Consider the following 25,309-nt stretch of genomic DNA (forward strand, 5'->3'; position numbering starts at 1 on the left):
GCAGGCTCCTACCCTGGGGGTGTTTAAGAGGAGGCTAGCTGAACACCTTGCTGGGGTCGTTTGACCCCAGTACTCTTTTCTGCCATGGCAGGGGGTCGGACTAGATGATCTACTCAGGTCCCTTCCGACCTTAGAAACTATGAAACTATGGTTCAACCTTTTCAGGTTAGTCTAACCTGGCTAGGCTGAACCAGTTTGTAACTTCACAGACATGAGAGCACATGCCTGCAGTTGCTTAGTCCAGGAGCTGGGGGCTGTAGAGCTGGGGGCTGCAGGGAAGCTGTGCTGGAGGGGTGTGGCCAGTGTCCGTGTCCCACTGGAGGGGCCCGAGCTGCATCTGCCAGGCGGCCCCCTTACTACTGCAGCCATGGGCCAGTGTGGCCCCTGACACAGAGGGGGCAGGGAGGGGTTATTTTCCCCTCTACCCTCTCTGCCTCCAGGGGACTGCGGCTCCGTCTGCCCTCCCCGACCTCTGCCGAGTGGCAGATTAAGCCCTCTTCCATCCACTCTGCCAGAGGAAGGGAGAATAACCATGGTCCTTTAGTTACCCTACTGGCTATTCCTTCTTGTTTTTGAGTTCTCAAAACAACACCACAGAGAGAGAGATCAAAGCGGTCTGAGCTTTAAAAAGCATAGTCTACAATGTGTTTATTATTATCACTACTAAATATGTATTATTTTTACCTTTCTATAACACCTCTCAATGCAAATGATCCCAAAGTGCTTTACAAAGTATGGATATGATGTTTTATTGGATTTTCTTCTCTTGCAATTGAAATGCAGCTAATGTTAGAGAAGAATGAGCTATTTAACAGCCACTACACAAAGCCACTACAGAAGACTTTATGAAAGTTCCAGAGATGAGCAAGAATGTGATTGTCAGGGCAAATTCTAGGAGGTAGAATGTAATTATAGATTAATAAAGTCATAGATTGTAAGGGTCTGGATCATTGGGTCCAGCCCCATTGCACTAGGCAGGAAAGATAACGGGTCAGGTGCAGGGCTGTACAAAATGGCACCGTTTCATCTTGACATTTTGGTGGGACACTGTTTTGTTTTGAGCTTTGTTTCATTTTGAAGTGCTGTTCTGTTTCATTTCTTTTCGTCAAAACTGTTTTAACGTGTCAATGCTGTTTCAACATTTTGCCCATAGGCTATAATGGGGAAACACAAAACTGCCTATAACTTTGTCATTTCTTGTCAGATTTGTATGAGAACAGCTGGGATGGTAGCCCCTTCTGAGGGCCTAAAGCCTGCTAAGTGTCAAGGAGATAGGTGCAGGGGTTTCTAGGAAACTGCACCTCAATGTCTTGAAAGCAAAACTCATGTCACTTGTAAGTGTGAAGGCAAAGGGGGGTGAAAATAGCAGGCCTGGTAGCCCCTGCTGAGGCCACAAAACCTGCCAAGTTTCAAGGAGGTAGGTGCAGGGGTTTCTGGGAAACTGCACCTCAAGCTACTGACAAGCAAAACTCATGATATGTGACTGTGTGTGTTAAGGCACAGCTGTTTTTCCGTCCCTCCCCCAGAGCACTGGGATTGGAAGGGACCTCAGGGAAGGATCAGTCACTGGCCAGCTACACATGTCAATATCAGAGCAGTCCTTCCCCCCTCTCCCTCTCCTTAGTTTCTGTTTCCATGCAAGCAAGCCCAGCTTCAAAACTCAAAACGTTTTGAAACTTTTGAAATGTTTCGACTGCCCTCGTTTAGTTTTGGGGCCTTTTGTTTCAATTTTGCTGTTTCAAGCTCAAAACAAGTTGAAATGGCATCAAAACAAAACACCTGGTGAAATTTCACACAGCCCTAGTAGTCAGGTGACCCCAGGAAGGTGACTGTTCAGTCTCCTCTTGAAGATTTCCAGGGTAGGCAATAGCACCACCTCTGGAGGGAGTTTATTCCACAGTCTGGACACTATAACTGTGAAGAAGTTTTTCCTAGTGTTAAGCCGGAAATGGTTTTCCAGGAGCCTGTGGCTGTTACTCCTGGTTTTCCCCAAGGGTATCATGGTGAACAGTTGGTCGCCGAGCCCTTGATATATTCCTGATGTAGCAGTAAGCTTCTACCAAATCCCCTCTCAGTGTTCTCTTTTTTAGGCTGAAGAGTCCCAAGTCCCTCAGTCTTTCCTCATATGGCTTGCCTTGCAAGTCTCCGATCATACGGGTAGCCCTTCTCTGGACTGTCTCAAGCTTTTCCACGTCCTTGTTGAAGTCCAGTGCCCAGAGCTGGAGGCAGTACTCTAGCTGCAGTCTCACCAAAGTTACTAGAGTTAGAACTTGTGCAGGACATTGGGATATCTACCCTGACTCATCATGGGGTTTCATTGACCACCATGGCAAGGAATTCCTGTTTACCTCATGAAAATGCACTCATGTATCCAGTGCCATGATCCTGTGCAAATAAGTTGGAAAATACTAAATACTAGGAGAGATCACTTTTAGTATTGTGATGCCCCTAGATAGGAACCCTATCAACACGAGTATCAGAAACCAGCACTGATGCTATCACTGTGTTCTTTTTTCTGTAGATATTCATTTTCTAAAGCTCTTCTTCCTCATACTGTTATCTGTTAATTTGCTGATGTTTTGAGTTTAAGTGCTTAGTGGTGGCACTTGAAAAATCTAGCAAGGATAGGTAGGGATTTCACCTATCTTGCTTATCTAGGTGGCGAAGTAAATCCATTGCATTGAATTCACTTGGTTAAGTGAAATTGGAATCTCTTCCTTGAGGGTGGGGGTGGGAGGGCTAGATGGAATCTTTCTGCTACTATGTGAGCTTCCTGTCTGAATCCTGTGTCATTACCTTGTCATCTGATAGAGTGCAAGCACTCCCTCCTGCAAGACCCCACCATGTAGGCAGTGTGATTCCCCTCCCAGGGCCATCATGCAAATAGCATGAGACATCATCCTCGCTCTCACTGCTGCCAGTGTCTCCTGCCAGCACTGCTTCATGGGTAATCAAAGCACCCCCCCCCACACACACACCATTCACACAGAGACCTCTCATGCCATGCTGCCCTGCCTCAGAGACCCTGGCCACTACAGCAGTAGGACCAATGGTGGCGAGTGGCAGCCAGGCAGGAGCCCACAGACTGCATGATAATCCCTGGATGTAGTCTGCAGGGCGTCAGTTGGGCAGCCCAGGCCTAATAAATTCAAGATGGAGCTTTGTGGTGCTAAATAATTAATGAGTGTATGGAGGGAATGGTCAGCCATTGTCTAGCACTGATTTGGGATAAAAGAAGTGCCAGCCTGTAAGAGGTTTTCTGAGGAAAGTGAGGTTGTGCTTTCAGGCAGACAAGGCCTGAAGCCTTGAATATCATGACAGGTGGAGAAATTCTTAAACCTCAGTTGCTGTTCCTGCTAAATAATGACCCCAAATATTTCAAATATTTGAAAACATGGGGTGCCTTTCTTCCTGAGTTGGCTGCCTTCCATTTTCTTTCTCTCCACAGAGCAATTGGTTTACTAGAGAGGCTGACCAAGATACGTCAAATATGCTCTCCTTTTTCACCGTTGCCCCCATGGTGGTGATGGGTTGTTTTGCTGCGTGGAGCTCTATTTCTGATTGTATGGATGTACGTTATGTGCCTGTGAGCTACACATGAAGTATGAGTAGCTATGTTTATTAAAGAGGTGTATCACTGGCTTTCTGTTCAAGCAGTACAAGTGGGCCTCTGTACACAAGTGCAACTACTCAAAGGGTTAGGGCAAAGAAATTACCGTTGTCAAACTGAAGGTAGTATTCTTGAGGTGTCTGGTTAGAGCAGAATATCTGGCATCCAATTTGTGTGTACAGGTTAGAGCAAATTGTTTCAGTCTTGTTCATGCAGAATCTTTAGCATCTTTATTTTTCCATTTACCATCAACCAATGGCAGAATGCTAGGATGAAACTGTTACTTGTTGAATATTGGATATGAACTTAAAAAATATTTTGTGCTGTGCTATTATTATATAAGGCTGATCAGTGTTCTACTTCCTTCCTTTCCTTGTTGCATTCTGGTACCATGTGCTCTTTGGGTCACTGTAAAGTGCAGATCTGAATTGCACAAGACAGCACAAAGGTATAGGAAATATTTCTAAATATTATTTGATGTGTTGAAATTACTTCTTTGTAATACACTGGCCATTGATAAAATGATCTTACAATGAATGTACATTTTTAACAAGCTGCTAAACTATGTAACTCGGGGGTTGAAAATAATCTCCATTTTACATTCACCTGCATGTAACTTAATAGGTTCAGGAAAAAAAATTACTTTATGCCTTGAGGTTTTATTTTTTAGTATGCAAAGTGTTTCATGTTGGCTCCTGTCACCCAGGACACCTGGTTTATAAGAATTACTAGAGCTTCCTTTTCAACCCTGTAATCAGCTTTGCAGGTGAGTGCAGGCAGGCATCTGCCAACATGAAACATACTCACTGCAAAGGCTATTCTATGTTACCAATGGAATAAGGAGGATTCTAATGGGACACCTTACCCCTTCAGCTCAGTCTGCCCTGAGGAAAGCCAGATCAGGTTTTTGATCAGCAATGCTGACATATTTGTTTTTACTACTTGGGACTTTCAAAATTTTTCTTCTTCCTCTCTCTTGTTTCTTTCAAGTTGCCTTTACAATTAAGAACTAGAACAGTATGTAATTTAATTTTACTTCCACTTTTCTCACCATTTGCTGAGTCTCTGGTGGATAGTGGTGATGAGTCATTCCATGCTGGTATGTCTCAGACTGCCATGGACAGAATTATAGCTTGAGAAATAGAAAGTTAGAAGGTGGGTGCATCAGCTTCAGTGATCTAGCACTTCTCTCCAAGCGGCTGAAAAACTGGTGCAAGTCTAGCAACACATGAAGAACACAAATAGAGAGGAGCCAGCACAGTAATGGACATGGCATGTATGTGTAGAAAGAGCAAGAGAAGGGCTGTGGAGCTTCTGATGGTAAGATGCTGGGAATGGAGAACACTTCTCTGACACAAGATACCAAGCGTTGGAATAACAAGCTTCTGGAAGCAAAGCTGGCAGTTCCACGGAATTACTTACAATGAGAGTACACCTGCTTCTGTTACACTTTGTAAAGCTGGTTTGAAGATTTGCTTCAGACACTCAGACTCTAGCTTTTCCACGTGATAGAATAAAATTTGCTGGATTTCCCAGTTTCAAACAAGCTCTGTCTGTGTTGGCAAAGGATAATGCCACTTTCAGGATATGCTAAGATCCCAATAATATCCAATTAAAAGCTACTACAGAAAGGACGGACTAAACCTCTTACTGTTGATTTGCCATCTGTATCTCTCAGGACTAAGGCTTCTTTCTGTCCCCACTACAATGATTGAAATCATGTTGGGAACTTTCTTTCTGTTTCCTGGACTTTCCAGCTCCCATGATAAATCTCAGGGACTAGCATATCCTTCCTTTGCATTATCTCACTTTGCCAAAAGCTCTCTGTTGCACTTCTGTTGCTGCTAAACAGGATCAAGTCCAAATCATTTACTTGCTGTAAAACTGTTAAGAAACAAGTGTTGTTCCTGAAGTCACTTCTGTTCAGAGGAGGCAGAATTTGAAACTTCCGATGTAATTACTTAATCTAGTTAACTTCTAAGGTGTTGTACAAAGACTATAGGTGTGCTTCCTATTTGTTTTAAAAAGTTCAGTTTGTGGGTCTTGGGCTTGCATGAAGAACTTGTTTTGGGGAAAGTCCTCTTCATGAAACCCTCCAGGACAAATAACTTCTTCAGAGCCCTCCTGACAAACGTTCATCAGTTGGGCAGGAGTTCCTGCCTGTTGTTGACCTTGAAGATTCGGAAATCCACCTCAGGGGGAGAATTGCCTACTGTACCTCTAAAGGATCTAATGAATAAGGTTTGGTTTGGAAGGACCAAGCTGTCTGAAGGGGTCCAAAGTTTCTTTTCCCTGAGTCTTTTTATCCTTCCTGTAGCTACTCCCTTTAGCGCCTAAGGCAAACACCTTCCCCCTTTTTGTACTGCAATAACACTGTATTATATGCTTGCACTATTCTTCTAACACATCAAGCATGCAAGAAAGAATTTAAAGTTTTTTTTTTCAGAAGAAAAGAATTGTATTATTATGTATATAGAGATACTGAGAGAGAATTTGAATTCTATCTCCTGTATAAAAGCATGCGCTGAATACCTGTATGTAGAACATGCTGTAAATGCTGCAGAGTACTGTAAAATCCTACACTTGAAATCACAAAAAATGAGCAATTTCATCAAAAAACAAAAAAAAAACAAAAACAGAAGCTGTGCAATGGACTTTGTGCCTTTTTTAAAATCCGTGTACGTTAATTCAGACAATCTGAAAAGCTTGTATACTACCAAAACCTTATTAAAGAATCAAACACAAAACCTCCTGATGGCTGGGTTATTTTTGTTTTTTTGTTTTTTTTTACCCATTCTCCTTTAAATTTATGGGAAGATGCTTCTGCTGTGTCCCATCCTGACCCACTGGGGCATGGAAGCAGAGCAAGGAGATGGAAGATCTCTGTTATTAGACAGGGCTCATCACTTGCACTTCCCAAGAGATTCTCTGCAGACCCCAGGTAAGCTAGGCTCAATCTCAGTGTTCCTCTAAACTGTGGTACAGTGCTGATTCCTCTGTGCTTAATACCTACAGGTTTAAATGGTAAAGTCTCTTTGATTTCTAGAAAATAGTGTTGACTATAGGCTCATGCTTAACTAGTGATATATGTTTTTCCTAAGATGCCACTCTGTGGGTGTGTCTACACAAGATGCTTAATGTGCATTAGACTAATTTCTACTGCGCATTAGAGCAGCTGGCAAAAACCATGCTAATGTGCCTGTTGTTGTAAACTTAGTCTAATGAAGTCTCATCTAGGCTAATATGCAGTAGTGCCTATCACAGTACATTTAGTACCTGTTCTTACAGGTACTAAACTTAATGTGTTGTAATTACAGTGCATTAATGAATGTGTAGACACACCCTGGTTAACCAAATTGCAGTAACTTATAGGCAGGCTTTGGGGTTCTGACATTCAGGACTCTTAGCTGTCAGTCGACAACTTCCAACAGGCTTGTGATGATGTGAAGGTTTTGAAAAAGAAAAGTCAGAGAAAGACAACACTGACAAAGCCAAGGGAAGATATACAGAAGACAAGGCCAGAGAACAGGCAGCCTATATATATTTTTGTCTTTTATAGTCACCTTTAAGAATGGATTAGACCAGTGGTGCTCAAACTTTTTGTCTCATGGGTCAGATTGGCAGTGCCATGTCTGTCTATGGGTTGGATCTGGCTGGTAGGCCCAGTCTGGTGCATGGTGGGAGTGGTGGAACCCCAATCCAGTGAGCAGGACAGTCATGGCCAGAACCCAATCCAGCTGCATGGCAATAGCTCAGGCCTGATCTGGCTGTGCAGCAGAGGCCCAGCCCAGCCTGATTCAACCACATGGGGCTTGAAAATTTGGCAGTGGGGTAGTGGTGGCAATGTTAATTGCCAACACTCCCCTGCCACCAAATTTCCCAGCTCTGTCTGCTGCCTTTGGCTCACAGAAGGTGGTTGAGCACTCCTACCCTGGTGAGGTAAACAAACACTTTTCTAGGATCATTTGAATAGAGATGATCCTGCCTTGAGTAGGGGGCTGAACAAGATGGGACCTCCTAAGGGAGGTCCCTTCCAGCCCAGTTTTCATATGATTCTGTGATTTATTTGGATGTTAGGAGCTTTGAAGTTTTATTTACCCCATTTTCAGGAGTTCTTAAAATTAAACAATACTCTTCGATGGTCACTACAAAGGAAATCTGTTCTAAGACTATATATTACAAAATGGAGTGTATTTGTCATTCTGTTCAGTATAATCACCTGTGTCCCCTTCATGTCAAGAGGTATTTCTCCAAGACTGCTGTGTAGTGGAGGGTGAACCATTTATTGTGTAAAGCTGATGTATGATCATTATAGTGCAGATGTAAGAAACTTGGCTAGCTGAATGATGTCTGCAGCTATTCATGTTATCCATAGAAATATCAAATCAATTATGGACCAGGTCCTCAAGCAACTAAAGGAGAACAAGGTGATCAGGAACAGCCACCAGGAGTAAATCATGCCTGACCAACCAGCTTCCTTTTATGATCAAGTGACAGACTCTGTGGATGTGAAGAGAGCAGTGGATGTGATGCACCCTGACTTTAGCAAGGCTTTTGACACTTTCTCCCAAAGCATTTTCATGAACAAGCTAAGAAAATATAGACTAGATGAAGGTACTGTAACATTGATGCGTAACTGTCTGGATCATTTTGTTCAAGCAGTTATCAATGGTTCAGTGTCTAGTTAGGAGGAGATATCAAGTGGCGTTCCCTAGAAGTTTGTCCTGGATTTGGTACTGTTCATCATACTTATTGATGATTTGGATGATAGAATTATGTGCATGCTTGGCACATTTGCAGATGACACCAAGTTGGGTGGTGTTGCAGACACTCTGGAGGTCAGGACTAAAATCCAGCATAACCTGGATAGACTGGAAAAATGGTACACAATTAATCCGATGGAATTCAACACAGACAAATAGAAAGGCCTGAACTTGGGACAGAATAAGTGCATGCACATATACAGACTAGGGAATGAATGGTTAGTCTGCAGTATTTCAGAGAAGAACCTGAAAGTGACAGTAGACCATAAGATGAAGATGAGCCAACAAGTGTGCCAGAGTATACTGGGTTATTTCAATGGCAATGTGTCTTGCAAATTGAGGAAAGTGGTCCACCAAGGATAAAAACATGGTGCCCTTCTGTCTAGCGCAGTGATTCTTAACCTGGGTGCCAGGGGATCCTAGGGTGCCTTTTAAGGATGTGTGTGGTATTGCACAATGTTAGCACTGTTAGGTGTGCAAACATGAATCCCAAGCTAAACCCAAAGTTTTTACATGGGAATCCATACTGTTATAAACAATCTGCCCCATTGTGATCTTTTTCAGTTGTTTGCAACAGCAGATTTGCTGTATTATTTTCCTGTAGCCAAAAAAGAGTCAAACTAAGAGGTTTCGAGTTGTTGGTAATAGCTCTGTTGGTTTAAGGACATAGGCAGACACGATTCATTAGGTAAGTGTGATATCTTTTATTAGACCAACTAAATAGTTGGAAAAATTGTTCTTTGCAAACTTTTGGGTACAAAAGCCCTTCTTCAGGCACAGGGAGAGTTTGTTGTTTCTTTGTGTTCTCTCCTGGGTAGAAAGGAAGCTAGTATGTAAAATGAAAGTCTGTGAAAATGCAAATGCACGGCAGGACAATAGGGTGGGAGGGGAGGGGAAGAGGGGGAAGAATGAGCTGGTAAAATGCAGACAAGCATACGTGGGGTTATCAGATGGCAGACAGGTTATAATGAGCCATGAAGCCAATGTCTATATTTAGTCCATGATTTTTTGTATCCAGTCGTTTTATGATATTTATTATATTTATCTACCCAGGATAAAATACAAAGAAATAACAAACTCTCCCTGTGACTGAAGAAGGGTGTTTGTACATGAAAGCTTACAAAGAACAATTTTTCCAATTATCTAGCTGGTCTAATAAAAGACATTACATTTACCTAAAGAGCCTTGCTTGAAACTGAGAGCTGGCATTTTCCAAGGGGTGTTTCAAGTCTATCAAGCACTACCTTGAGTCTAAAAAGGTTAAGAACCACTGAGGTAATGTCTCTTATACCCAATGTGAAATTTGCCTGAGCTATAATACTGTAGGTTATGAGCTCAGCCCTTGATATCTACTTTTCTGGTGATTTGGATGTGAAGGGAAGTGCAGTGATGCAGAATACCACTGTATCCGTGGGTTACACAAGTACTGAATTCAGAGTATTTATTTTAGACACTACCTTCAAAGCATGTGGGACTTAATATTTACATTAGGGGACTAGTCTGCATAACATGACCTCATGTTAGCTTTCTGCTGAAATGTCCAAATGATAAATTACACCCCCTTCTCCCTCCCCCAGAACAGACATACCGAGGCCTTAATTCATAGTTGTTATACTGGAATGCATAGAAGGATCATGGCAGTCAGTGGAAGGGTTGAGATTGGGATTCATAGGCTCTGGGTTGGCAGCGTTGGACAGTATTTTGAGTTTCTTTTTCTCTGACTTGGCTCCCCCAAAATTGCATGAATCCTAGAGCTTGTTAAATCATTGTGAGACTGCAAGCAGTAGGGGTCAGAATTGTGTTTATTATGATAGATTTAGCATGTGTCTATTTATGGAGACATTGCCCCTAATATTTGGTTTTACATGTGAAAGATGCACAGTCATGTGGTATACCACACTGCTGAAAAACACTTGAATACTACCGAACAGGTATAAGAACCTGTATCAAAACAGAATACAGTAAAATAGAACAGAGGCTGCATTTCCTGGTGTTTATGGATTTTATTTTTGCACTTGTACTGCTTAGTGGCTTGAGCTATTTTCACAATGTGTTATTAATGATTGAACTTACTATGTTTTAAAATTTTTAAAGCAAAGAGATTGAAGCAAAGATACAGGCTGCATTGTCATGCAAATCAGTTGGACCACCACAGCGAGCTTCTCTCTGCACTCTGGGTTCCATGTTCACCAGACATGCTATATATCAATGGGAACAGACTATATATTTGCCGGCATGACACAAATTAACCCCTTACAAGGCCCAAATTCCATTATGATCCTTCACCCCTCCTGATTGTCTGCTCTGCTTTCTGTTCTATACCCAATGTGCTGCTTTGTTTTTTTCTCCCTGCCCTATCTACCCTGCCCTCTCCTTTGCCTACCACATGCCACATACTGAGGCTGCCCATGCCACAGACTGCTCCTGGCAGAATTGCCCCAGTGCAGCAGAGTACTGTGAAAGGCTAAGAATGAGCTCTGCTCTCCTGCAGGTTGTCCTGATGGGGCAATCTGGTACCAGTCAGAGGCAAGAAGACATGTAGCCAGAGCTTTCTGGAACCCTCGCAGTTCCACTAGGGACTGTGGAGTGCAAGCTAAGGCACTCCTCATCCTGGCTTATCCTCATGGAGACTAATCCTATCTCTGTCAGACCCATCACAAGGAACCTACAAAGCTTCCCCTCCTAGCTGCTTAATTCCCAGCCCCTCCTAAAGTGCCAGACACTCCCAGATCTATTACCTCTCTGGATAGGCCTGAGGTCCATGGCTTAAACTCTTCCTTGCTAGAAATAAGATCCTTGGACAGCAAGAAGACCAGGATGTACTCACTACTCTGCTTTTACACTAGCCGTGGGTTTAGCTCTATATCTGGGCAGAACATCCAGATTGTCAGTAAAGAGGCAGGGATGGACACATATGGTCCCCCAGAATGAAGCAGCAGCAGAACATATTCACCCTTCCATCCCTGGGCACTTCTGCTGGGCTCTCATCTTTGCCCTGGGACTTTGACAGGAACAACACCACTATGTCCTCAGTTGTGGAAAGTTTACCAGGGGATGGCTGATGTCTTTGACTACTCCTGCTGTAAATACTTTGTGGAGGCAACTGGAGTGCTACTGCAGGGTAAAGTGGAAAAAGTCATCCACACAGGGACCCTCCAGTGATGACTTTGCTAGGCACTGCCAATATCTGGTCTGCGAGTATCAGTGCTGACTTGTGTTTTGTTCAATGTTTAAACATCTTTGTGATAGTCTTGCAGGAAAATCTATTTGTCTAAACAGCATGCCTAACAAGCATGCAGCATTGCATGTGAGTGCATGTTTGTCATGTTTTAGTAAGGTAGGACTCAGAACATCCAGAAAAAAAGCCATTTTTGGAAGTGCTCATTAATGTCTGCCTGACTTTGGAACCAAAGGTGCTTTAGAAACTTCAAGAAAGCTCAGATTGATCATGTTAAGTACTTTTCTCAAAGAATCAGAACCAAAGAGAACAAAAATATTGGAATGGTTCCATGAAAAGGAGTTTTTGATGCAAGCTTGATCACTGTGCTGCCATCAGCATCTCCTTAGATAGCACCTCCTTTGCTTTCACAGATTTCAAGGTGCTTTGTAAAGAAAGGTCAGTATAAGATAAGTGAAGAAAAATGACTTTCTTAGTATCCTTCAGGGAGTTAAAGGCAGGTCCAAAATTAGAGAACAGGTTTGGCTCTTGGCACTGTCTGAATATGTCTGTATTGAAGAGTTAGGGTGGGCTCATACATGGGTGCTGTTCCTCCTATTGTCCATATACAAGCCCACCTTGTCTAAGTTGGGTAGTGATGGATAGCTAAGTGTTGAGGACAGCTAGCCTGGCTGGGCTTGTAAGTTCCGTGTTTTCGGTGTTAAGCAAGCTGTGACCCACCTACATTGCCACTGGATGCCACTGCAGTACTGATAGCCCTCCAGTGCCTTCCCACATTCTACCCCATGTGCCCAGAAGAACAGATGAGTTGTCTGACAATTACTGGGAAAGAATCATCAGCTCAGTTGACTGCAGCACAGAGAACCATGACGTGCCTCAAGCAACACATACAAGTGTGTGCAGCACCACTAAGTATTCAGCTTGGGGTTAATGGTATGGTCACATGTGGGTATCAATCACCCAAGTTAGCTCTTCAGTGGAGATACAGCCTCACACTATAACACTTTTGATGCCTTTAATTTTTTTTAAATTCCAGGTGGTATCAGTAACACAGGTAAGGAAACATGTTAAAATGATATTGGATCTTAATATTCATTTCAGTAAAATCACTTGGATCCAAGTTTGTTACCAGATTATTGTTATCACTAGCTGGGTGAGTCTACATGTACATTTACTGCACAGTAATTTTCTGTGCAATAAGCAGTTTCTAGGCTGGGGTCTACACGTGCAGACATTAACACCTTAATGCAATGCAAAGCAGCTTGCTGGGTGACCACATCAGCCTGCCTTGGTCAGCACCCTGGACACCCCCAGCCCCAGCTAAAATCTCCTCCCCATGGTCCTCCTTTCCATCCAAGGACAGTAGTTGGAGCCAAGCACATAGGGCGTCACCTGCTGCTGGAGAGCTGGAGCTGCAGTTCTGGCAGCAGGGAAAGGCTCCCCCCCGTGACTCCCTTCAGGGGAAGGGGGCAGCAGGGTAGGCAGGTTTGGGGCTGCTGTGTCATCTGTCTGCAGCATCTGATGCTGCTTTCCCTCCCCCAAGGAGTAAGCCTGGGCAGGGTTGGGGCTGTGTCTGCTCCCAGCTGCTGATGCCAGTTTCCCTGTCGCATATACTTTTGTTCCAGGCATGTGCAGGGCTTCCCTGCCACCAGGACATTGCCTGTGAGAGAAGCTGGGCGCAGCACGAGGGGACTGAGCCACATGGAGCCCCCAGCAGTGCATGCCACTTCTCTCACAGCAGCCCTGCCAGTGCTGCTGCCCCCTTCCCCTGCTGCTGGAACTGTGGCTTCAACTCTGCAGCAATAAGTGGCATCCAGTGACAGCGTGCCACGCTGCATGGTGGGCTCTGGCCACTCAGCCTAAGGTGACTAATGCAACGTTAATTGTCTTACAGCACCTTACATGTCAAGTGTTCCTGTGCAGTAAGGCATCTACACATATGTAAATTTGATACCTACATCAGGCAGGTTTCAAATTTGCACCCAACCTAGCATACATCACCATTGTTATTGCACAGTACCGGCAGGCATGTATAGACACAGCTCATCCTGTGCAGTAATTTTTAGGTTACTGTGCAGTAACTGTGCACATGTAGATGTGCTCTCAGTGTTTCTTCTGCTACAGTTTGCCATTTGTACTCTGGGGGATGTTGGCGGAGAGGCGGGGAAGGGATGTTCTCCTCTACTCAGCCCATGAATTGGTAAACAAGGAAGGTATTCCCAAGCACAAAATACTTAGAAGTATGCATGCAATGAATTAAGGTTAGTGGATGTAGCAGGTATAAAAATCCAAGCACCCAGTAAGTTATTGTAGGTGATGCAATCACTCTGGTGTAGTCAGAGTGGGGAGTTGATAGGGAAATGAACATGTGTGTGAAAGAAGGGTAATATACTAGTTCAGGCAGAAAGACAAGTAATCTGCTGTGCATTACGTGCTGTCTTGCATGTATACAACTAGAAACAGACCTAAACAGAGGGTAGGTGAGCACTTCATCTGTGTTTGGGTTAGAAGTCCAATAGCATCGAATCATAGAAAAGTAGGGCTTAGAATCCATACAGCATTGGCAATTCCAGCCTGCCCAGTAGTTCACACTATAGAAAAAGGGGAGGCAACACAGAGCAGGGGGCTACAGACAAGAAAAGTGAGGAAGTAGATTCTAAAGAGAAACTAGGCAAAGGCAAACACTGGAACACTCAATGACTAGATGTCATTCCTAGTGTTGGAGAAAGCTCAGTTTGCTCTCTAGCCACCTGACACTTAATAACCTTGAGTCTAGATTTAATGATATGTGCCTGAAGTTTTGCGTTCATAGTATGTTTATTTATTCTGTGCTGCCTGTGTGTGAATTCCCAGCATGTTGACAAAGAATTTGAAACAATATTGTTCAAGTTGAAAGCTTCAGTGACTTTTGTCCCATGAGGAATGCCAGGAGAGAGCCTTCATTCCAGTCTGCTCAATGAGGCAAGGTTTTGCAGGCATCTTACAACAGTTATGGAAATGGAGGTGGGAGGATGTGAACACCCAGTTCATTTATTTGTGTGACATAAATGTCATCCTTTGGTTCTGTAGAAATGCTTTTTTAAATTGTATATATTTGTTTCACTCCTTCATGGTTGTAAAGAAAGATGACCTGAGTCATCACTGTGTGATGTGTGTCTAAGCCTGCAGAGAGCTCAGACATACATCAATATATGATGTCACAGTAGTTCTGGGCAAAGGAATGAACTCCACTGCCCTTTAATTAACCTGAGTCAGGTGTTAATAGCAAAGTCTAAGAGACATTTTAAAAGTCAGCATTTAACTATTGATTTGCTGATCATTTAGTAAAGGACTGGGGGAAATTAGAAGTTTCTGTGGGAAAGGAGATGCAGAAAAGAGATTGCCAGAAAAGGGAGAGAGAAACAGAGGAAGGAGCATAGGAAAAGACCCAAGGGCAAAGACAGCCTCAGCCGTTATGGGGATGATACTTTCTAACCAAGCAATGCTGAAAACAACAATAAGATGCTGAATGCATCTGTTTGCTGAAGAAAGGACACGTTGTCCCCTTGATCCTTGTGCAAAACTCTTGTTGCACTATTTTTGGAAAGGTTGGTCAGAAGAAAGCTCTTAGGAAAGAGGAGCAGTCTTGACCATATCACTTATGGAATATATCAGCAAGTCTGCCCTCTACAGAACACAGTGTGGTAACATAGTTTACATTTATGACAGGTCTGTTCCATGCAGGATAATAACAGAAAAAAATAAATTCCATTTACGAATTGTTACATCTTTGCCAAATGCTACCTTTGCAAAGCTCCAGTGTCTGTAGATGGTACTTGTGCTAAGAATGGAGCCGGGGTCCCCAGGGGTTGAATAGATGCGTTTCACATTACCCTCCTTCACTCCTGTTCATGTTGTAATGTCTATGCTGATGCTCATCTGGGTTTTAAGCTTTTTTCTTTGTTATGTTTATCTTATTCCAGATGTATGCTCTGAAGCCTTTTGAAATGAATGGTCTGCCCAAGATGGTGCCTTTAAGTTTGCCTTATGAAGACTTCAAAAAGGACGTATCAGACTATAGGGAAAAGCCTAGGATCCTCCAAAGGATAAAAAAAGTTGACTTCTCAACTGTTGTCTTGACTGCTCCTTACAAAGCTGAACCACATCTAGAAATGAATGGAAGACATGAAGAAGAAGAAGAAGGGGAAGAGGAGGAGGAGGATGCTGGTTATTTAGGAGAAGAGGTTGACATGCACAGTGGTTCCAGCAGTGATGCGAGTCAGAAGAGCACAGAGCACAGTCAGGAAGGTGCCCCATCTACTTTGTTGGCAGATGACCAGAAGGAGTCCAAAGGTCGAGCGTCCACTGCAGATGGTGATTTGGAACTGGAGGAAGGCTCAAAAACGCTTGTGTTGTTTTCACCTGGTGACTTGAAGAAATCTCCTGTTACTGCAGACTTGGCTCCAGAAGTTGATCTAGGGACTCTTGCTGCATTAACACCTCAGAGTGAGCGGCCACAACCCATGGGTAGTCAGCTGGATGTATCAGAGCCAGGGACCCTGTCCTCAGTCCTTAAATCAGAACCAAAACCACCAGTTGCAGTGGCTACTACTTCCTCCCCATTTACCAAAGTTGAGCGCACATTTGTTCATATTGCTGAAAAGACCCACCTAAATGTAATGTCCAGTGGCCAGCTGGTGAGGCAGGATGATTACTGTCCTCCCAGCCAGTTTGAAGAGATCATCGAGGAAGAGCTGGAAGAAAATCCTGTATTGGTAGAAAACGGGACTTTGCATTCTGGTTTACAAGGTGCAGAGACAGAGAGCAGTGCTTTCTCAGCTAATCATGTTGAAACAACCTCAGAGATGACAGGAGAACAACCATCACTTCCTAATGGTGTAGTCAAGCTTCAAGAGGAATATATCGAACTCAAAGATAAAGTGGAACTTGCACAGGATTTGGAAGAAACTGGTAAACTTATTTCTGAAGAGATAGTCCTTGAAAAAACAATTCCCATAGCAGAGAACCTCCATGAAGCACCAAAGCAAGGCCCCAGGAAGTTTCTGGGCTCCAGATACAGAAGCCGGATTCCTATCTTGTTCTCAGAAGAGGACACTGGCTCAGAGCTCTCAGCCTCTCTCTCAGGCAAAGAAAGACTTTATAAGAGGTCAAAACATCCAGACTTAGCTCGCCTAGTGATGGAGAAGAGGCAGAACCGTCTCCTCAGATTGGCTTCTGGGACATCCTCCTCAGCATCCTCTAGTGATGAGAGGCGCCGGGCCTCAGAGACCCTGTCAGCCACTGGCTCTGAAGAAGACATGCATGACTCTGATGACTCCATCCCAAGAAAAGCAGAGGAGGAGAAAGTTGCCTTTCTGGGTAGGGAAGAAAAAACCTTAAGCATGAAGAGCAGAATCCCGCGCCCCATTGCACCCGTGAAGACACCACCAATGACAACAAAGTTTTGTAGCCCATCAGCAGTTGCACCACTAATACCAAGGAGCTCCCCACTAGATACTGCTCTCACAAGCAGGTAAAACAGGAGTTCTGTTGTTCAGGCATCATAGTCTCTAGGTTTCTTCAGATTTGTTCACCCTTGGCATTCAGGCCTCCTTGTGCTTACCTTAGCATTGGGGATGGAGGGGAGAGAGAGGGAAGGAGGAGGGAGAGCCAAGAGTACATTGTGCTGGCTGCTCTGCACACATAATGGCATTATCTCTGTTACTGAAGTGACAGCAGTGTTCAGAAGATGAACACCATGTGAAAGGTTTGGGAGAGGAGTACAAATCACACACACAGTCTGTGACATAAAGGCAGTTGGTATTTTCTCTTAGAAAATACTCTCTCTCTCACTTTTCTTCAGCCAGGCCCTGTGATCCACCTCCAGCCCCACTGGCACATGGTCCTGGGGACCATCCTTTAACCCCCTTGACCTCAGCCATGCCAAGGGGTCTGTTCCCATCCCCTCTTACACTTGGTCTGTCTGTAAGTCCCATCCCCCAATGCTCCTGCGCCTGGCTTAACTGTGGGATCAACCCACTGACCTCTTAATACTGAGCCTGGTTATAGAATCTAACCCCATCATTTCCCTCCACCTGTTCATGGAGACCCCCTTAACCCCTCAATTCTTCTGGCTGGGTCATAGCATCAACCCCTCAATTTTCTTGTGCTTGGCCTGGCTGTGGGGATCCAACCTCCTCAAATAGTCTCCATTAGTCTAGCCCTGAGATGCCTTTTCCAAATACTTTTTCACTCAGCCTGGCATGGGATCCACTCCCAACTCTATTATGCTCAGTCTGGCTAGAGCTCCTATTCTAAATGACTTGAACTGGCCTTACCATTGGGATCCCTGCCCCCTGTCTTCTTACACATGTCCTTTTGTCTGTTTCAGTACTGTGTTACATTTTGCCTTCAGCTTTCATTATGCTGGCTGTGTCTACACAAGGCACTGACTGCACAGTAGCCTGAGACTACTGCGCAGTAGCACTGCATGGCAGAAACTGTGATGTGCTGCTGCTGCACAGTTGCCTTGAGCTACTACACAGTCAGCATCACAAAAAAGCTGTTTGTCTGTTTATACAAGTACTAAATGACTGTGCAGTAACAATTGCAAAGTCAGCATCTTGTGTAGATGTGGCCACTGTGTCTCGCCTTGAAGCCATCTGGATTGGCCTGCCCTGGGTGTTATTACTACAAGACTAGCGCACAGAGGACTCAGCATTCAAAGCTAGATCCAGAGTTTCCAAATTGCTCGGTGCCCAGCCAGTTTCCAGCATAGATACAGAGCTGTATTCCCCCCTAGGAGTATAGTTGGGGTGGATCCCACACACTGGAGAAGGACCAGTACAGATATGTGCTACAACTCTCCTCTTGGATATATATTCCAAAGGCCCCACCAGTGCCAGAGCAAAGGAGTTAGGGATGGAGGGGAGAGGGAGGGAAGGAGGAGGGAGCGCCAAGAGTACATTGTGCTGGCTGCTCTGCACACTTAATGGCATTATCTCTGTTACTGAAGTGACAGCAGTGTTCAGAAGATGAACACCATGTGAAAGGTTTGGGGGAGGGGTACAAATCACACATAAGCCAGTAATTCTCAACCTTTTTAGATTAAAGGCACTCCTTGTTAGGCTCAGGGCTCAAGAAAATGCCAGAAAATACAGTAATTTTTCTATTGCACAGAACTCAGAACGGCTACAGTGGTTCAGAATTTTTTTTAACACTATGAGCATGTCTACATGAGATGCTTTACTGTGCAGTATAGCTAATTACTATGCAGTAAGGGTCTGTGTCTACAAATGCTGCAACAGAATGTGCTGATGCTTATTGTGCAGAAATTGACCGTAATCACAATGTGCTACCTGAAAATGCAAAATGGTCAGCTGGAAATCAGGAATGGTCAGCTGGAAATAAGAGATCCTTAGCTCCTAGTGCCAGCTCCATGGTCATGGGGCTGGTGTTGAGAGATTCATTTCTCCCAGCCTGGGCCCCACAGTCATGGAGCAGGGGCTGGGAACTCAATGCTGCCAGGGCAGGGGGACATTGCCTCTGCCAGGGCAGGGGGACATTGCCTCTGCCCAGGCTTCAGTGATGGAGCCTGTCCTGGTAGCAGGCAGCTCCCGGGGCAGGGAGCAATGTCCCAGCCCCCTCCAGGAGACAGCTGTCTCTTGGACCCTGGGCTAGTGCCCAGGTAGAGCCTAGACCTTTCCCTGGCTGCTGCAGGGGCCTATAGCAGGGCCACAGAGAGCGGGAGCAGTCTGCTGCGAGGAGCAGCAAATCTGCTTATGCATCCCTGCATATGTAGACATGTACCCTGGAGTACTACTCCAGTACTCTCCAGTAGTTTACTCAAGAGTAAACTGCTCCCGGATTATTTGCATATGTAGATGTGCCCATAGTAGTGATCATGTGGGTTTACATATAATCACCAGCTATGTTGCCATGGTGACATGCTCCCCCCAGCATAGTGTGCCATTATGCCAATGTAGTGGCAAAATCTGTGCGTTGTGCACATGATGCAGTAACTGCCCTTACTGCACCATGCTTTAAGCACGGTGCCATAGCAACATCGCCATATGACAAAGCATAGATGTGCTCTGTGTGTTCTTATTTGAAATTATTGGGCATATTTTGCACACCTAATTGTGTTAACGTTGCATGGCCTCCCTCAGCACTCCTAAAAGGATCTCAAGGCACTCCAGGATGTTGTGGCACTGTAACAGGGGGCCTTCTCAGGGCTGATCTCACTGTGGCCCACCCACCTGTTTCTGGGGTAACCACCCACCTTCTCACCTACCATGCCTGTTGGTAATTGATTAATTGTTGTTAATAAGGCAGGAGGCTGCCCATTTCCTGCCCCAATGCCAGGAGGTGCTATCTGTGGCTCCATTCCTCTCCTTCACCACAGCCCAAGCCTCACAGATGGCATCCATAATTCTCACAATCACTGGCCCCTCACTGGGCCCCAGGATCCTACTGTTTGAACCCCTCTACAATCCCTCTATTCCAGCGGCCTAATCTGCCTTCAGCCTGGGCAGCATAGCTCCCTGAACTACTTCCTCATCTGGGTGTGGTCCCCCCCGGGACCTTTGGCTCACTAGCCCTGGCCTACCTCCAGGCCAGTCAGTACCCCAGGCCCTCAGCTCTTGGGCATTCCTTGTGGTGGGCCTCTGGCCCTTTGACTGCACCGATCCTGGCCCCAGTCAGGGGATGTCCAGACAGGTGCGAGTCTATGGCCCCACTCTCTCACTGGGGTCCACCTTGTAGACCCTACAAAGGGGTAACCCACCCAGTTGTGAAGGCTAGGGGTGTAAGGTGTAAGGCTCTTTCACTGGGGTGGTAACAGGCCTGGGGGCTCCCACGCCACTGAGAGCCCCGCCAGGCCACCCACTCCTGGCAGGGTGCAGTTTTAGGTTGTATCCTAACCATCCCAGTGGAGCCTCCTAACCATCCCAGTGGCTCCTGCCCTTACCTCCAGATGATACCAGCAGCCCTGCAGCCAGGCAATGTTGCTGCCTGGCCTCCAGCAGCAAAACTGCCCTGTCTATATGGGCAGCCCTAGGTTCAAAACGGCTGCCCTCATCAGGCACCTGGCAGCTGCCAGCTTCAGGCCCTTAAAGTGGCAGGCACACACAGTGTCCTGCTACAGGCACCCTGGTTGAGAATCACTGGCATAAGCTTTCCTGAATCAGTACTCACTTTGTCAGATGGCATAGTATGTGATGAAGTGAGCTTGGGGTCACAAAAGCTTATGCTATATATCTCTGATTTAATTAGTCTATAAGATCTACCCTGTTCTCTACTTGACTTCAGATTAACATGGCTAACTACCTCTCTCTCCTCCTCATTTCCTACATATCAGATATGATAAATCTTTTCCAAGTTTCATCAGTCTTTGTTAATACTAGCTTAGCTTCTTAGTTCCTAGACCATGAGCCTGGTAGAGCTCTACCTGGCTCAACCCCTGAGCCTGTGCTATAAGCTCAGCATTAGAAAAGCTTCTAAATTAGGCCTTAGAGCAGTGATTCTCAACCAGAGAAAGGTGCCTCAAGTCTAAAAAGGTTGAAAACCTTAGAGGAACTTTGTAGATTCAGAACAGAGAAGCCTGCATGTGAATCAGTGCTGCAGTTCTAAGATTTAGAAACATGGCGCACATGCTGGTTCCCTGTCTTTAGTCTTCTATTATTGGTTCAATATTGAGGCCACACAAACTGGCAAGTTTTCCCAGCACCTGGTGGTTGAGAGATTCCCTAGCAATATTTTTGCCAACTCTGCAAGTAGCCAAGACCCTAGTACAGAGGTGTCTCCTCATCTCCCCTCTGTTCTCTCCTTGCAGGCTTCATGCACAGGGACCAACTGGGAGTGTGTCCACTGACACCCGAACAAAGCAGATGCAAAACTGGCCTCCTTCCTCACCAAGTCCTGCTCTTCCTCCCCTGCGAAGCAGCCCCAGGACAGCCAGCTGTGGTCCCCCTAGGAGTCCTGTCCTTCCCCCAAAAAATCTCAGTGCTTCCCCCAAAAGCCAGGTGTCCAGAAAGGAGAGTCCTTCACCATCTCGGCAGCATAGGTCAGGGACTGCCATTCAGCGAATTCAACCTCCTCCCAGGTCCCAGCCCAGAGTCCAACCAGGGGGTCTGAAAGGAGATGCTCCAACATCCCAGGGCACAGCCAGAAAAGGACAAAGTGGGAAAACCCAGACTGAGAGTCCAGCAACCAAAGGAAGGCAAATGTCCGTGGAAGGCAAGGCCACTGTCAGATAATGGTTTTCTGCTGCCAACCCTTCAGGCTTGGTAACTTTTACATATAGTATACACTTGAGATGCTGCAGCACAGCCTTACATGCCAGAACCACAAGCGTATAGCAAATAGCTGTACTTCAGTACTTCACTCACTCTCATGCCATCGCGATACAGCTCCTACGGGGCCTCTGAGCCATGGAGTCTCTCACAGGGGAATCATCCAGGCCACAGCTCACGCTTGCTATTGCAAAGCACCAAGCAGTGACTCAGGCAGCCTGCCGAGTGCCTGACCCTCATTTGTCCCTCTGTAGTATCCTTTCTCGGTTAGCAATATCAGAGTCACCAATACCAATAGCTTTTGAAACAGGTACAAAGATTATGGGAGCAGGTGCTACATCCACCTGGAGGAGTGGGCTTCTGAACTGGAGGTGGCTCCAACCCATCTTTGTGTTTCTGTGGGGAAGTGTTCCTCTCATGCTGTGCTATACCTGATCATTGACAGCAATGGTTACAACCAAATGTCTCAACAGCTAACCTGCTTCAGAGTAGCATGAATTGACCTCTGTCATAATAAGTCCAGAGGAGAGGAGTGGCCTGAAACTCGCTTCCATTTCCAGGGAGTTCTAGCTGGCAAGTCAGAGAACCAGATTGGAGAGGGTGTCCTTGGGGTGAAACCCTGCTGTACGTGATAAGTTCCCAGTTGCTCCAGTGTGTCCTACAGAAGAGGAAGCCTGGCACTGCTGCTCAATGTCCCACCCCTAAAACAACACTTATGTTGCTGCAGGTGGATCAGTGAGGAGTATTTGTGCTGAAGCAGATTGCATTGACAGCTTACAAGGGACCCAAGGGCTTCTGCTGACTGGCAGAAAGGATCAGATTGCAACCACCTTTGTATTTAACACCAGGCTGTGACTTGGGGAGGCTACAGCCCCCAGCATACAGGGGTCTCTCCGGAGCTGAATGGGTTTCAGTACAGCTGTTCCCATAGTCCCTACCAGCTGTAGCTCTTTGTTAAAGATATGGGTGGCCCCTGGATCCCTTTAGCTTAGGTGCTATTGCATCTAAATGCCTTGTGTTCTATAGTTACGCTCCCAATGTTTGTGAATTTGGCAGTGTGACTCTAAATTGCCCTTCAAAGTAGGATGTGGGGGTGATTATTGTACTACATGCCTGAAAGCTGCTGATTTGTAGGCAGGGATTTTCTGGTACCTGGTGGGCATCCTGTTAATTTTTTCTAAACTAGGGGGTACAGCCAGCTGATTCTGGGAGGATAGGTTTCTTTCTCTTCCAGGTTTTGAGGGGAAACAAGCAGTGCAGAGTAGATTAAGGGCCATGGTCATGCAGTTGTGTTCAGAGCAAAATATTGATTCTCATTTAAAAACAAAACAAACAAACAAAACTTTTTAGCCCTCAGGGCTGAGAAGAAGGTGTGGACCTGTGACCCGAGTATGACTGATAGAACAATGCCTGCCTGAGTTGCAGAGTAATAGACAATTAGTGAGGGGGGCAAAGTGATCCATGCATCTCTATTTAGGGGGCAACTCCCAAGCTCTGCTGATTAGGTTGCCACCTCAGTACTGCCCAGCAGTGGACTTAGTGTGGCAGATCAAAATAACAGTGGGCTCTGTCCACCTGCTCCCTCAATTGCACCTTGCAGCTGGGGTAAGTATTTGCAGATTTCATGAAGACTAGAGCTGGGACTCTGGCTTGCATGAAAAAAATGGACTCATTTGAGGAGCACACTTTTAGAACTGTCAAATGCAGGGCCATATATTTCTAGAAAACAAGAAAGTAATTCACACTTCTAGGATGTGAAGTGATAGAAAGTGACTCTGGAACTGTGATGCAGTGGTTAAGAAAATAACACACTTCTTGGGTATGTGGGGAGTATCCAGCAGATGTATGGGATGGGATTACCTCTCTAGCATTGCCTGTGTTACTGGCACCCAGTATTGTGTTGTATGTCCCAATATTTGGTGTTTTTCTTCAAGCTCCTACTCCTCAAATTGTGAGAATCACAGATTCAAGTATGTTTCTAACCTTCCTGATTTTAGAGAAAAACCAAAAACTGTGCTAAATGTAGCATACAGACCAAGAAACCAGAAGGTGAAGGGAAAAGCTGACATCTATTATTTCTACAAATGTGAATTTTATCCAGTATCTTATAGAATTGGGGGGGGGGGAGGAGGGAGCAGAGCTGGCTTTTCATTTATTTTTTTAAATGTTTTGTTAACTTGAACCACTGAGATCACTGTTAGATACCATTTCCAATTTTGTGTATGCACTGAAGAAGAGACATGGACAAAGTGGAAGAGCTTGAAGAAAGACCAAGAATGCTTGAGTGATTTGAAGACCTGTCTCAGAGTGAGAGACTAAAGAAGCACAATGTACTTAGTTTATCCAATAGGCAGTTAAGGGGTGATTTTTTTCATGGCCTATAAAACTGTGTTGGGAAGAGATTTCTGATAGCAGGGGCCTCTGTTGTCAAGCAGAAGAAAGGCAGAACAAAGCTTGGTGGCTTAGAATGAGGGAGGGGGTGAAACTGGACAAATTGAGGCTAGGAATTAGGCACAGTTTTTTGACAGCGAGATAAACTAGTCAGTGGAATGGCTTGCCAAAGGAGAGGTGCATTCTGTATGACTTGGGGTAGATCTAAAGATCTGCTTGGGCCAGTTCAACCAGCAGTAGTATGTGGATGCTAGAGTCACTGACTGTTTCTGGCTGCTGTGAGGCAATACCTCACCTTACATGATCATACCGCTCCCTTCTTGCCATAAAGATCTATGGATTTGTAAGAGTTCTGCAGAGACACCTTTGCTTCTCTGTGAAGGAACATGGCTTTTGTGGCCCCTTTCACAGAGGAGGACTGAGGTGATCCTATGCTGTGGCTGCAGCAGCTAATGCTAGGGTATCTCTGTGCAGCATGTGTAAGCATGTCCAACGTCAAGGTAGCTTTGTTATCTGCAGTGACTCTGGAACAGCTGATTTCAGCATGGGCTAGGTGTTTAAACATGTCTTGGACTTGATTTTGGTGGGCTTGATTTTGGCATGATGGCTAAGTTAAAGCTAGTTCAGGTATGCCTGTATGTGCTATTTCTTGCTCCCTCATTCAGTTAGACCTCAGTTTCTCATGAATTCTGGGATCCTGGTTTTCTCTGTTTAAAAATCCCAAATTCTTTGTTTAAAACACAAAATTCTCTGATTAAAACCCTCAAAATCTGCAGTTTTCTGTGATTAAAATGAAATGCCACTATATAATAAATAAAATATAGCTGTCAGTTGAACACAATGTTTTATTGATATAGTAACAATTTGAAAGCACTTTAGAAGCCTACCAGTGCCTCAATCATTATAATAAAATAAATGATAAATATCTATATGTTTTGGCATTTGATTTTTTTTTTAATCATGGAAAATTAGAACTACCTCTGTCCCCTTGATTCACCAGGTTCAGCTGTGGCTGTCTCGGCCCCGGCCCCACCCCACTGCTTGTGGCATTGAGCAGCTCTGATGCACTGGTGACTTGCTCTGCCTATGTCAGTGC

The 25,309-nt window shown here is 45.0% G+C and overlaps 1 protein-coding gene across 1 annotated transcript in view; it reads left to right on the forward strand.

The window, feature by feature from the left end:
* The window catches only part of TTBK1 (tau tubulin kinase 1), a 288,897-nt gene extending 264,948 nt beyond the window's left edge, over window positions 1–23,949 (forward strand). Inside the window, exons 13-14 of the mRNA XM_019549020.1 lie at window positions 15,514–17,063; window positions 21,363–23,949. Coding sequence (XP_019404565.1) covers window positions 15,514–17,063; window positions 21,363–21,786 — 1,974 coding nt within the window. The 3' untranslated portion in view covers window positions 21,787–23,949. The remainder of the gene's footprint in view (window positions 1–15,513; window positions 17,064–21,362) is intronic.
* Window positions 23,950–25,309: the final 1,360 nt, after the last annotated feature.

The sequence above is a fragment of the Crocodylus porosus genome, unplaced genomic scaffold (assembly GCF_001723895.1).
Source record: "Crocodylus porosus isolate Cpor-Errol unplaced genomic scaffold, CroPor_comp1, whole genome shotgun sequence".
NCBI lineage: Eukaryota > Metazoa > Chordata > Crocodylia > Crocodylidae > Crocodylus > Crocodylus porosus.